Raw genomic sequence first — 11,096 nt, 5'->3', positions numbered from 1 at the left:
CAGAATAAAAGAGCTGACTGAATTTGAAATTTGGGTGGGGGGGAGGGCCCAACTACCCGTTGACATAACCAACCCCGCCATCATCAGGTGGTGCTCGAGGATGTCTAGGTGGTCGTGATGTATGATCTTGCTCTCCGCCAAAAACGTTCACCAAGTGGTTTACCATCATTTCAGCCGCCTGCCTTGGTCCTTGAGGATGAGATAACGTGCATTGTTTCCTGGTCTTGTTCATCTTGATTCGTTTGATGGTGCTATTGGTCTCGCTATTGTCGGCTGTTGCCATCCTTGTACAATATTGCCTCCAATGTCGATTTCGTTCTTGTTGGATCAAACGTTTGAGGTCTTCACGTGCTTGCTCATAGTCTCGCCATGCTGCTGCTCTTGTCAATGTGCCTCGCCTACTATTACGCCATCGCCGATAGTGGTGTTCGCGCCGATCCGCAAGTCCTTGGATTTCTTCAGTCCAAAACCACCGCCAATGTTTCGGACGCAGCTCCCCTCTGGTAACACTGTTATCCAGTGCTAGGTGAATGCTTTCTTCGATCTTGGTGCCGATTAATTCCAGTGCTTGTGTGTCCACTCGTTCTTGTGTCTTCAACTCCTCAACTTCGGTGATGATCTCTGTGGCATGTGATTCGAATTGGGTAATGTATAGTTCTTTCACTTCTCTTTCCTCCAACCTTTGAAGTTTCCAGTGCTGACGTATTGCATTAGCTGGATCCAACAAAGGTTTAGGGGTCCTGGCGGTGAATCGGAAGCGACATACGTGGTGGTCAGAGCTGAGGGATACTTGGTCGAAGATTTCCAATGCTGTACCGGACACGTTTCTGGATGATGATACGACGTAGTCGATTATGCTATGCCAATCTTTTTGTCGATAAGTGGATTGGCCATATGCGAGTTGTGCGTTCCAATTGGTGGGCCTGTGTCGTGTTATCCATTGAGTGAAGGCGCCTGCTCTTGGATTCCTTCTATGATCACCAGTGATAGTGCCTAGGCGTGTGTTGAAGTCACCAAACACAAAGGTATGGTCATCCATTGGCAAGGTATTGAGTGTGTTAACGAATTCGGCATGGGACATAGTGTGAGGTGGAAAGTACACGCCATGGAATTTGTATGGTCCAAGGGTGAAGGAAAGTACAAAGTCGCTGCGATGTAGAAGTTCAGGATGGATGTGATATGGGAAGTCCGGGCGAATGAGAAGGGATATCCCTCCAAATCCACGTCGTGCTTCTCCTGGTACTTTAGCGAAGTTATGGTGTTGAATCCAGTCCGTATACAGTTTTTGGTCCTCTTTGAGGTAAATTTCAGTGACAAGGATGAAATCGATGCGGTGTTTCTTGCAGTGTTTAGTGAGTTCGTCGGGTGATCGCTTGATTCCGCCTGCGTTGAACATTGCGAATCTTATTGTTGGTAAGTATGAAGTCATTACAGTAGTATCTTTTTTTTCTCTTTTCTCTTTTTAACTTTTTTCTTTTTTTTTGTACTACTTTCTTTTTCTTTTTTGTTTCTTTTTTCTTTTAAACTTCCATAGGTTGGTCATCGTTGTCTTGGTTCTCTTGGTTTTTGTGTTGAGGCGGTGTGACCTTCACGAAGAGCTCCTCATCATCCTCATTGCGTGGTTTCCTTTGAATCTTTGGTGCTGGTTTTCTCTTGGTGAAGATATCCAGGTTGGTCTTGCTAATGTGATGGGGGCCAGATTGCGTGTGGAAGAACTTGAGGATGCTGTGACCTAGGTGGGCTTGTGGTAGGTGAAGGCACATACGTAGCATTCGCTGCTGGTACACCTCTGTGGCATGGATCTTTTTCTCTGAGTCTGGTAAGTCTTCCAAAGCCGGATCGTTGATGACTGTTTCTGCTGTGGGATCGAAGTTGTTGATGATGGCAATCTCTGCTTTTGTAAGTAGCTCTACAAGAATGGATTCGAAGGATGAGTGAATCAATAGTCCCACCACCCCCTTACTTGGAAATTGGATATCTACCACTCTGGCCTGGGGTACACCAATGATACGTAGTCGTCTACGCACTTCGCTATGCTTTGTTCTCTTTTGGTTCTTGAGGTATACAAAGGTGTATCCTGTTGGTTCATCCTTGGAGTCTTTGAAGCCACGTTTCGCCCATTCAATGGTGGCCGCCGAGATTGGGGTATCATTGGATTTCTTGCCAGCTGTGGAGCGCGTTCTCGACTTGGATCGACTTGGGATGGGTGGACCCTTTAGCTTTGATTTGGCAACTTGAGCAAAAGTGGTAGGCTTAGGAGGTACAAAATCATGGGCATATTTGGAGGCGTGAGTGCCATCAGGGCCTTGTCCTAATAAAGATCCTTCCACTTGCATTGAATCGGGATCGGATGCTGTTGTTGTGGTTTTTGGTGGTGTGGGCTTTGATGCTTGTTGTTGTTGTTGGGCTGTAAGAGCTGCGTCTTGTTTCTTTAACTCTTCAATTTCGCCATGTGCATCCTTGAGTTCTTGGCGTAGAGTCTCGTTTTCCTGAAGCAAGGCTTCAAGACGTGAGTTGAAATGGATGAGTTGATCGTTTTGGAGTTTGAAACGGTTGGCCATTTCTACTTCTTGTGCATCAAGACGTCGTTGTAAAGTTGCCAGAGGATCATACCCAGAGCTTTGGATGATATCATCCCAAGTGGGCTTCGGAAGCTGTTGTTGCTTTAATTGACGATCACGTGTTGAGGCTGGTGATGTGGATCGCGATCTTGATGTGGCTCGCGTGCGACGATCAGAAACAGAAGTTCCCGATCCACGAACAACAGGGGGTTTTCGTGAGCTTGACATTGGTGATTCCGATTCCGAGGAACTTGATTGAGATAATAGAAATTTCTTCGGAATAGGGAGGGCTCATGGGCGTGGTGCTACTGAACGTCTCCTTTTCGATAGGGAGTGTGAAGCTGAGTCAGGGGTAACTTCAGGAGATGCTATTTCAGTAGCGGCTTCAGGGGTTGTAAACTTGTTTAGGGGGTTGTTTGTTGGTAGTTCGCGCGAAGCGTTTTCAGGGGTAATTGTATTGGGAGTCAAAATAGGAGTAAATTGGTGCAAAAGTAGGTCTGAAAAAAGTATAAAAAGGCTTCGAATTCGCCGCGCGCGATACTCGACAGATGTCTCTGGTGTTTGGTGTAGTTGGCTAGTATACCTGTCTGTTGAAGAAGAGGCTGTAGGATCGAACCCTGGGGTAGGTCTATCTTTTGCACCCCATGTTTCTTTTTTTTATTTGTCGTATTGTCGTATTCGAATCTGTGCTGGTAATCCAATGGCCAGAATAAAGAATAGACGAATGAAGCTTTTTGCTGATTGAAGATAAGAATATAAGATAATGTTTATTCATACAATTCAGAGGGGTATTTATATTGTTCTATAATGTAAGGGCGCAGCATGCGCAGCAAGATGATGGATGTTGCGTAGCAACGTAGTAGCGCAGCAAAAGAGTTGCGCAGCAATACAGCTGCTGCGAAGCAATGTGTAACAAAAGAAGTATTCAAGATCACGTGTGACAAAAGGGACTACGACAATACCCCCCCTCCAGAATATGTGTCGTCCTCGACAATAAGGAAACCAAAAGAAAGAGAGAGAGAAAAAAATCACGAGGATTGTGCATTGAGTGAAACCTGTTGACGGGCTTGAGCACGTGAAGCGGTGGGGTCATACCAAGGGGGGTTGTTGATAGTAGACTTGATGTGGATAGGTTGAAGACGATCCGTGTGAACCCAAGAAGCGTAAGTGTTGCCGTTCATATCTTGAAGTTGATAAATGTGGGTATCCAGGTGACGAGCTATGATACGATATGGTCCCTTCCAATTATACTCCAAGCTGAACTTGTTCTCATGTCGCATGAGTACATGATCACCAATGGCGAAAACTTGAGGTTTCATAATAGAGTCCCACCTGGCCTTGTCAAGAGCGGCGTTATCCTTCAATCGTTTTTCGGCAATGGCACGCACTTTACGAAGTTCACGAACAGCAGGCACACGTCCTTGGGCAGCTTGGTCCAGTGTGGCATCGGAGTCATCCAAAGGTGAGAGAACAAATGGGCGTAAGTGATCACCAGGTAGTTGAGGATCTTGACCATAGACAAGGAAAAAGGGACTGAAACCAGTGGTACGGTGTTTGCGTATACGACAAGAAAAAAGAGCAGGCTGTACAAATTCATCCCAACGATGGATTTCCCCATGGACATACTTGCGGATCATTTGCTTCAAGATACCATTGGTTCGTTCTGCCTTGGCATTGATGCGAGGATGGAAGGCTGAAGTGAGCTTGTGCTTGACTTTGAGTCGACCCAAATAGTCAGCCAACACCTTGGACATGAAGTTGGATCCACGATCGGTCAAAATTTCATTCATGCAGCCAAAGGGTAACACCAAGTCTTCGTAAATGAAATTAGCGATCGCTTCACCAGATGCAACAGGAACAGCACGTGCACAACACCAATTTGTAGCATAATCAACTGCAACAAGAAGCCAACGATTGCCGTTCTTGGCTGTAGGTAATTCGCCAACAAAATCCAAATGCCAACGTGAGAAAGGAGGAGGAACATCCAAAGGAGCCATAGGTGCATGATGGGTCTTGCGGTCAGCATTTGCAGCTAATTGGCATTCGGCACATGAAGCTAACCATTCTTGAATATCCGTTCGCATGTTAGGCCACCACCAACGCTTCACCATAAGATCAACAACGGTTGTTTTACCAGCATGACCAACCGAGTAGTGAAAATCACGTACAAGATCGGCACGCCGAGCAAACAAAACGTAACGTCGTTCTTCTTCCTTGTCACCAACACGCACCATCCTGAACACCTGGTTGTCACGCACCACGAATTTGTCCTTGTGCTTGATGAGAAGATCCTTGTATGTTGTGGGCCATTTGTCCTCCGGCATAGCATAAAATTGGGGCCAATCCGATTCTTGTACAGACTTGACAGCATAAAGATATTGCGGCTCCATGCTTGATTCATTGGTGACACATTCGGGCCCATCACGTCTTGAAAGTAAATCCGGAACACAGTTTTCCTTGCCAGGCTTGTACAAAATGGTGGGATCATACAACTCAATTTCCGCCATCCAACGTGTAAGACGAGGTGTAGGCTTAACTTGTGTGCGGAAATACTTGAGTGGATTATGGTCAGAGAAAACCGTATAAGGACGTCCTTCAATGAAACACCGCCAAGCTCTCAATGCATGAAGGATAGCAAGCATCTCCCTTTCTTGTGCTGGATAAGATCGTTCTTCATCGGACAACTTCTTGGATTCGAACGCAATCGGATGCTTTACGCCATCGGGTCCCTCTTGTAATAGCACTGCTCCCACACCATAATCACAAGCATCCGTCTCGATGATGTATGGCTTGTGCGGATTTGGTGGTGACAAAATAGGGGCTTGAGAAATGCGGGCTTTGATCTCGTCAAAAGCGCGTTGGCACTCTTCAGACCAAACAATTGCTCTTTTCTTGGTTACCGTTCCTTTCGTCAAGTCCGTTAATGGAGACGCCAATGCAGCAAAGTCTTGAATGAAACGACGATAATGAGATCCAAGACCAACGAATTGTCTCACTTCTTGCACATTGGTGGGCACAGGCCATTCTTGAATCGCCTTGACCTTGCTTGGTGAAGGTAAGGTTCCCGCTCCAGATACTTGAAAGCCAAGAAACTCCAACTCGGTCTTGTAGAATTCACACTTGCGAAGATTGGCAATCAACTCCTCATCCCTCAGACGTTGCAACACCTTGCGAACATGCACCTCGTGATCGGCCTTGGTCTTGCTGTAGATCAAGATATCATCCAGGTATACCATCACAAAGTCATCAAGGAAGTCATTGAGCACTCTATTCATAGTGGACTGGAATAGAGCAGGCGAATTGCGAAGACCAAAAGGAACCACCAGCCATTCATAAGAGCCATAACGAGTGTTGAACGCTGTCTTGGGAACATCTTGATCACGAATACGCAGTTGATGATATCCACTTTTCAAATCGAGACTTGTGAAGTATTGGGCACCACTGAGACGTTCCAAGCATTCATCGATTCGAGGCAAAGGATGACCATGACGTCGAGTAACTTGGTTGATGGCGAGATAATCGATACACATGCGTAATTCACCGGACTTCTTGCGCACAAAAAGAACAGGTGCCCCCCAAGGTGATGTGCTAGGGCGAATTAGACGTAAGTCTAACAATTCTTTTAGTTGTTTGCGCAACTCGTCCAGCTCCAAAGGGCTCATCTTGAAGGGTGGTCGATTGATTGGTTCGGCATCTCCAGTGTCAATGATATGTGCTACATCTCGTTCACGAGGTAAACCAGGCAAACGGTCTTGAAACACGTCCTTGAACTCATTGAGCAATGCATCAATAGACTCCGTGTCAACGTTTTCAGAGGGCTTGACATAGCAAAGATAGAACTCGGAGATCCTTTTGAGGCGATCATGCCGTTGTAGTTGCCGATCGGAAAGCAGGTAGGCAATCGGGAAAGGTGCGTTCATGTTTGGGACGAAGCAAATACTGATGACCATTCTTGTTGATTTGCCAAGTGTCGACATCCCATGCTGGTATTGGATTCACAGCTTTCAACCAGTCGCGTCCGAGGATAACGTCAAACTTGGTATCCAGCACAAAGGCATCGACGCTGTGCTTGTACCCCGCAGCATCCAACACCAAAGTCACTTGTTCATCAATCGACATTGTGTGTCCACCAGCAGTTTCAACAGCACGACCAGGCACCTTCCTTCGAGTTTGACCCATGACCACGTGTGACGAGACATATGAACATGTAGCACCACTATCAATCAGGGCACTTACGACAACACCATTGCAAACAATAGAATACAAAGGTAACTCAGTCTCTTTTATTGAATACAAGGCGTCAATGTAAGCTTGATCCTGATTAACGGCATTGTGGTCTATGCTACTAGTTGTCACCGGTTGAGAATCTTGATCATCCTTGTCATCCAAATCGATAAGCGTTGCTTCTGGGACTTGCGAATCTTGCTGCACCACATGAAGAGATTCTTGAGAGCGCGGTAAGGATCTCTTCACTCCTTCCGCGCTTTGCCTTTTAAATCACCAGCTTGTTGACCACGACCAGCACCACGAGATGACGAATGAGGTTGTGATGGACACAAGCGAGCAACATGACCCATACCACCACAATTGTAACATTGTTTGTCATGCATGCTACTTGTTGGGCGATACGATCGGAAACGTGGTTGTCCACCATTGTTGCGCCATCTTTGTTGAAAAGGGCGGCTGCGAATGACATCAAGATCCATGGGTGCAACACCATCAGAACGCAAGTATTCAGGAGATCTTGTATCTTGACGAGAAGGCGTTGTGTTGGACAACAACTCGTGACGAATGTTGCGTGCGCTTTCGTAAGCCAATGCCATACGTTGTGCTTCGGCTGAAGTAGAAGGGAAACGGGTCACCACATGAGCACGGATGTCATCTTGAAGTCCTCTTGTAAAACGGTCGAGTGCTTCTTCATCGGTCATCGTCGGGATTTGGATACGTACGCCACGAAATTGTGCGACATAATCGATGACTGTGCCGGTTTGATGCAACACAGCCAACTTGTCGCGAGCTTGTTGAGTGGCATTCAATGGTCGAAACTCGACAATGATTTCCTTTCGAAAATCAGCCCAATCAGATATCGCCGAGCCATAAGACGTTCGTTGTTGCCACCATTCTTCTGCTTCGTCTCGTAGCTTCATGACAGCAAACGGCACCCACTCATGATCATCCAAAGAGGTCAATTGCAGGTAACGTTCCATCGTACGGATCCAACTTTCAATAGCGCCTGGAGAACGATCGCCATGGTAGGTATCAGGTTCAGGGAGCTTCGGTCTTGTAAAACTGCTTGAGGTGGTGTTTCCTTGTTGTAAAAGTCTTTGCATGCCGGCCATGAGCATCACCATTTGCTCTTCCACGGTAGGTGTACGTTGTGCTTGTCCTTGTTCCATAGTGTTCGTTTCTTCAATAAAGCTGGGCTCCTGTCTTGTTGTAATTTCTTCTTCTGAATCGCTATCTTGCACACGATATCCTTGAAAACTGGGTCTGTTCTTGTACGGGTTGTTGTTTGATGAATCGAAACTTTGCATCAGCTACCAAATGTCGTATTCGAATCTGTGCTGGTAATCCAATGGCCAGAATAAAGAATAGACGAATGAAGCTTTTTGCTGATTGAAGATAAGAATATAAGATAATGTTTATTCATACAATTGAGAGGGGTATTTATATTGTTCTATAATGTAAGGGCGCAGCATGCGCAGCAAGATGATGGATGTTGCGTAGCAACGTAGTAGCGCAGCAAAAGAGTTGCGCAGCAATACAGCTGCTGCGAAGCAATGTGTAACAAAAGAAGTATTCAAGATCACGTGTGACAAAAGGGACTACGACAGTATTCGAATCTGTGCTGGTAATCCAATGGCCAGAATAGAGAATAGACGAATGAAGCTTTTTGCTGATTGAAGATAAGAATATAAGATATGGTTTATTCATACAAGAGAAAGGGATATTTATACTATTCTAAAAGATAGGCGCAGTATGCGCAGCATGATGATGGATGATGATACAAGTGTTGCGCAGCATGCGCAGTAAGATGTGCGCAGCAATAAAGCTGCTGCGAAGCAATGTGTAACAAAAGAAGTATCGAAGATCACGTGTAACAAAAGAGTGATACGACATATTTCTCGTTCTTTTGTCGCAGCAACATACCGGATCTTCTTTGTCGGTCCAAATCTGAGCTGGTAAACCAATGGCCAGAGATAGAAAGACTAGTACACTGAATAAAGTACAGACGTAAGATGATGTTTTATTCTATCAGAATGAGGGGATATTTATATGTGTTGGCTATCTATGATATGGAGGGCGCAGTCAAAGAGATGGGCTTGGCAAAGGTGGCGAAGTAGAAGATGGGTTTGGTGGTGTGGCGGTGTCAATGGGCTTTGCATGATTGCAAGTAGAAGATGATGAGGCGTAGCTTGCCAAAAGAGATTGCTCGGCCAAAGGCTGCGACAATACCCCCTCTCCAGAATGTTGATCGTCCTCGAGAACATGCAAGTGGGTCGAAGCTTGAAGATCACGGCGTTCAGCAGCACGAGTCATTGTTGGATCATACCATGGATCAGTGGGTGTAGTGGTGAAATGGATGGGACGAAGGCGGTCTGTATGTACCCAAGAATTGTAAGTGTTGCCATTAAGGTCTTGCAGCTAGTAGATGTGAGTGGAAGCGTTCTTGTTGATGATGCGATATGGTCCTTTCCAAGTGTATTCCAGGCTCAGCTTGTTCTCATGTCTCATTAAGACATGATCGCCAATGGCGAAAACTTGCGGCTTCATAATGGCGTCCCAACGTGCTTTGTCTTTGGCAGCAGTGTCTTGAAGACGTTGTTCAGCTATGGCACGGGCTTGACGTAATGCACGGACTTCAGGTACACGGCCTTTGACGGCAATTTCTTGATCCTTGTCAGCATCATCGGTATCAGTAAGCAAAAATGGAGGCAACTCATCACCAGGCAACTTCGGCTCTTGACCATATACGAGAAAATAAGGGCTGTAACCAGTAGTGCGATGCTTGCGAACACGACATGCGAAAACAGTTTGCTGAACAAAATCATCCCAACGATGAATCTTGCCATGGACATACTTGCGAAGCATCTGCTTGATGATACCATTGGTCCTTTCAACCTTCGAATTGGTTCTTGGATGAAATGCAGAGGTGAAAACATGCTTGATCTTGAGGCGGCCGAGATAGTTGGCAAGGACATTGGACATGAAATTTGCACCACGATCAGACAAAAGTTCATTCATGCATCCAAATGGTAACACCAGCTCCTCATGAATAAACTTGGCAATTGCATCACCTGTTGCATCTGGTATTGCACGAGCACAAGTCCAATTGGTTGCATAGTCCACCGCGACAAGTAACCACCTGTTGCCACGCAACGTAGTTGGAAGCTCACCAATGAAATCAATATGCCATCTTGAAAAAGGAGGAGGAACATCCAAAGGACGCATTGGTGCATGATGTGTGCTGCGATCAGGTCTTGCTGCTAGTTGGCATTGAGGACAAGCTGCCAACCAAGTCTCGATGTCATGACGCATTTGAGGCCACCACCAACGCTTGCACATTAAATCTTGCACTGTGAGCTTGCTTGCATGACCGACGGACTTGTGAAAATCTTGCACCAAATCGGCTCGACGTGCAAACATGACAAAACGACGCTCTTCAACCTTGTCACCAACCTTGGCCTTCCGAAACACGGCACCATTACGCACCACAAATTGATCTTGATGCTTGAGTAATTGATCCTTGAAAAGTGATGGCCATTCTGATTCTGGTTTGGCATAAAACTTGGGCCATTCAGAGTCTTGAACGGATTTCACAGCATAAAGGTACTCAGGCTCCATACTTGATTCGGCAGGCTTGCAATCAGGGCCATCACGACGAGACAAAAGATCAGGCACATGATTCAGTCTACCAGGCTTGTACTTGATGCTAGGATCATAGAGTGCAAATTCTTGAATCCACCTTGTGAGACGAGTTGTAGGTTTGGCTTGTGTCTTGTAGTACTCCAATGGTTGATGATCGGTGTATACAGTACATGGACGGCCTTCAACAAAACAACGCCAAACTCTTAATGCATGCAGGATAGCCAAAAGTTCACGTTCTTGAGCTGGATAATTGCGTTCCTCTTGCGACAACTTCTTGGATGTGAAAGCGAGTGGATGCATCAAGCTATCATTCTCCCCCTTTTGCAGCAACACGCCACCGACACCAAAATCAGACGCATCCGTTTCAATGACAAATGGAGCATCAGGATTGGGATGTTGCAAAATAGGGGCAGAGATCATGCGGGATTTGATTTCCTCAAAAGCGGCTTGACACTCCGGAGTCCACACAACAGGACGCGTCTTTGTTCCCGTTCCCTTTGTCAAATCAGTCAACGGCGTTGCCAAGCTTGCGAATCCACGAATGAAGCGCCTGTAATGTGAACCAAGACCGATGAATTGACGCACTTCTTGAACATTCTTGGGAACTGGCCAATCTTGAAGCAAGGCTTGAATTTTTCTTCCAAAAAGAGCGGCCTTTTAATTCCA

General features: G+C 46.0%; 5 protein-coding genes across 5 annotated transcripts; all 5 read right to left on the bottom strand.

The window, feature by feature from the left end:
- Positions 1-52: 52 nt before the first annotated feature.
- Positions 53-1,396, bottom strand: O0I10_012991 (uncharacterized protein; the record flags this gene model as incomplete). Its single annotated transcript, XM_058492865.1, has 1 exon — positions 53-1,396. The coding sequence occupies one exon, from the start codon at positions 1,394-1,396 to the stop codon at positions 53-55; it is 1,344 nt and encodes a 447-aa protein (XP_058336373.1).
- A 124-nt stretch (positions 1,397-1,520) lies between these two features.
- O0I10_012990 (uncharacterized protein) lies at positions 1,521-2,789 on the bottom strand (the record flags this gene model as incomplete). The annotated part of the gene is made up of 1 exon (XM_058492864.1): positions 1,521-2,789. The coding sequence occupies one exon, from the start codon at positions 2,787-2,789 to the stop codon at positions 1,521-1,523; it is 1,269 nt and encodes a 422-aa protein (XP_058336372.1).
- Positions 2,790-3,589: 800 nt separating this feature from the next.
- O0I10_012989 (uncharacterized protein) lies at positions 3,590-6,223 on the bottom strand (the record flags this gene model as incomplete). Its single annotated transcript, XM_058492863.1, has 1 exon — positions 3,590-6,223. One exon carries the CDS (start codon positions 6,221-6,223, stop codon positions 3,590-3,592), a length of 2,634 nt encoding a protein of 877 aa, XP_058336371.1.
- A 2,647-nt stretch (positions 6,224-8,870) lies between these two features.
- On the bottom strand, positions 8,871-9,101 carry O0I10_012987 (uncharacterized protein; the record flags this gene model as incomplete). Its single annotated transcript, XM_058492862.1, has 1 exon — positions 8,871-9,101. The coding sequence occupies one exon, from the start codon at positions 9,099-9,101 to the stop codon at positions 8,871-8,873; it is 231 nt and encodes a 76-aa protein (XP_058336370.1).
- Positions 9,102-9,206: 105 nt separating this feature from the next.
- O0I10_012986 (uncharacterized protein) lies at positions 9,207-9,653 on the bottom strand (the record flags this gene model as incomplete). The annotated part of the gene is made up of 1 exon (XM_058492861.1): positions 9,207-9,653. One exon carries the CDS (start codon positions 9,651-9,653, stop codon positions 9,207-9,209), a length of 447 nt encoding a protein of 148 aa, XP_058336369.1.
- Positions 9,654-11,096: the final 1,443 nt, after the last annotated feature.

The sequence above is a fragment of the Lichtheimia ornata genome (genome assembly GCF_029851405.1).
Source record: "Lichtheimia ornata isolate CBS 291.66 chromosome Unknown scaffold00196, whole genome shotgun sequence".
In the NCBI taxonomy this organism is placed as follows: Eukaryota; Fungi; Mucoromycota; class Mucoromycetes; order Mucorales; family Lichtheimiaceae; genus Lichtheimia; species Lichtheimia ornata.
This window is presented reverse-complemented; position numbering and strand designations above follow the sequence as displayed.